At 38.6% G+C, this 2,553-nt stretch overlaps 1 protein-coding gene across 1 annotated transcript; it reads left to right on the plus strand.

Moving 5' to 3' along the window:
- Positions 1–1,698: 1,698 nt before the first annotated feature.
- Positions 1,699–2,350, plus strand: LOC128033914 (uncharacterized). Its single transcript, XM_052622415.1, has 2 exons — positions 1,699–1,935; positions 2,087–2,350. The coding sequence occupies exons 1-2, from the start codon at positions 1,699–1,701 to the stop codon at positions 2,348–2,350; spliced, it is 501 nt and encodes a 166-aa protein (XP_052478375.1).
- Positions 2,351–2,553: the final 203 nt, after the last annotated feature.

Here is a 2,553-nt window from a genome sequence, read left to right on the forward strand (position 1 = left end):
GTTCCTATAACAGGTTTTTAGATATCAATAATATGAACGACACTACTACTGACTCAGAATCTTTTTTTGAACAAGATATGTGTCTAGAGGAATCTTAAGACTTTAAAGATGATCGAGATTGTAATCTATCTTCTGATTTGATAAGGATGGTAGAATAAGAGGAGAAACAAATTCTACCTCACAAAGATTCATTAGAAATTGTGAGCTTAGGAGACGAACGAGAGAAGAAAGAGTTAAAGATCGGAGCTTGCATCACTACAGAGACAAAGCGATACCTCATTGAGTTACTCCAAGAATTCAAAGATGTCTTTGCATGGTCGTATCAAGACATGTCTAGTTTAAGTACTGATATCATGGTACACCAGCTTCTCGTAAGGGAAGAATGCAAGCTGGTTTAATAGAAACTTCAAAGGATGAGTCCCGATATCTTATTAAAAAAAAAAGAAGAGGTCAAGAAGCAATTTGATGCTGGTTTTCTACAAGTGGTTAAATACTCGGAGTGGGTAGCCAATATAGTCCATATTCCTAAGAAAGATGGGAAACTACGAATGTGTGTAGACTACAGGGATTTAAACAAAGCCAGCCGAAGGACAATTTCTCGTTGCCTCACATCGACACCTTAGTAGACAACATGGCAAGTTACTCACTGTTCTCCTTCATTGATGGCTTCCCCGGATACAACTAGATTAAGATGCATCCTAAAGATATGGAAAAGACCACATCCATAACTATCTGGGGAATATTTTGCTATAAAGTGATGCCATTCGGATTGAAAAATGCGAGAGCGACGTATCAAAAAGCCATGGTAACTTTGTTCCATGATATGATGCACAAACAAGTCAATGCTTATGTCGATGATATGATTGCAAAATCCCGAACAGAAAATGAGCATATACAAGTCCTAAGGAAATTGTTATTGAGGTTGAGGAAATTCCAGCTAAAACTCAATACAGCAAAATGTACCTTTGGAGCTAAGTCGAGAAAATTTCTAAGATTTATAATCAGTGAAAAAGAAATCGAGATCGACCCTAATAAAGTCAAAGCTATAAAGGAGTTGCCTCCGTCGCGCACACAAAAAGATGTCCGGGGTTTCCTAAGAAGACCAAATTACACCGCTCGGTTCATTTTACAACTGATTGAGAAATGCGACTCCACATTCCGTCTTCTTAAAAAACACAATCTAGGTGTATGGGATGAGGAGGCCAGAAAACTTTTGACAATGTTAAACATTACTTGTCCAATGCCCTAGTGCTAATGCCACCTAGCCCAGATAAGCCACTAATACTATACTTGACAGTATTTCGGAATTCCATGGGATGCGTGCTTGGCCAACATGATGAGTTAGGAAGGAAAGAAAGAGCGATATACTTCCTCAGTAAGAAGTTCACTAAACGTGAAACAAGATACTTGCCAATTGAGAAGTTGTGTTGCACCTTAATCTAGACAACCCGAAGATTGAGACAGTACATGTTGTACCACACAACTTGGCTTATCTCAAAAATGGACCCTCTAAAGTATGTGATGGAGTCAACTACTTTGAATGGAAGGATAGCCTAATAGAAAATTCTGCTTTCCAAATTTTATATAATCTATGTGAACCAGAAAGCAGTAAAAGGGTGTGTAATAGAAAATTTTCTAGCCAGTAGAGCTCTAGAAGATTACGAGCCTTTGAACTTTGATTTCCCGAATGAAGACCTAATGTATGTTGTAACCACTGAAGAAGATGCTCAAGAAGGACATCATTGGAAACTAAATTTTGACGGAGCGTCAAAAGCAATGGGTAACAGAATTGGGGCAGTCCTGGTATCCCCAAGTGGAGATCACTATCTCTTTACTAGTAAATTGGATTTTGATTGCACGAATAATATGGCAGAATACGAAGCATGCATCATGGATATCTGTGTAGCCATAGAATGCAAGATCAAAGTACTAGAGGTATATGGGGATTCTGCACTAGTGATCTATCAATTCAAAGGTGAATGGGAGACGAGATCTCAAGTTGATTGAGTATAGAAGGTTGGTCCTAGAGTTAATTAAAGAGTTTGATGACATCACCTTCTGCTACCTTCCATGAGATGAAAATCAGATGGCTAATACCCTAGTTACTTTAGCTTCCATTGTCAAAATGAACAAACAAGAGGATGTAAAATCGATCCAGATTAGTATTTATGAGGCTTCGACTCATTGTTACAACATTGAGGAAGAGGAAAAAGATGATCACCCTTTGTACCACGATATACTGCGATATGTAAAGAATCATGAATACCCTGATCATGCGATCGAGAATGATAAAAGGATGTTGAGGAGACCGGCCAATGGCTGTGTCTTAAATGGGGAGATCATCTATTAAAGAAGAAGGGATCAGGTGCTAATAAGATGTGTGGATGCTGTTGAGGCCAAGAAGATTTTAGAAGAAGTCCACGAGGTCATTCGCGGAGCATGTGCTAATGCTTTTACAATGGCCAGACAAATCATGAGATTTGGGTATTATTGGTTCACCATGGAAGGGGATTGTATCAATTATGCCAAGAGATGTCATAAGTGCCAAATTTT

The sequence above is a fragment of the Gossypium raimondii genome, chromosome 10 (assembly GCF_025698545.1).
Source record: "Gossypium raimondii isolate GPD5lz chromosome 10, ASM2569854v1, whole genome shotgun sequence".
NCBI lineage: Eukaryota > Viridiplantae > Streptophyta > Magnoliopsida > Malvales > Malvaceae > Gossypium > Gossypium raimondii.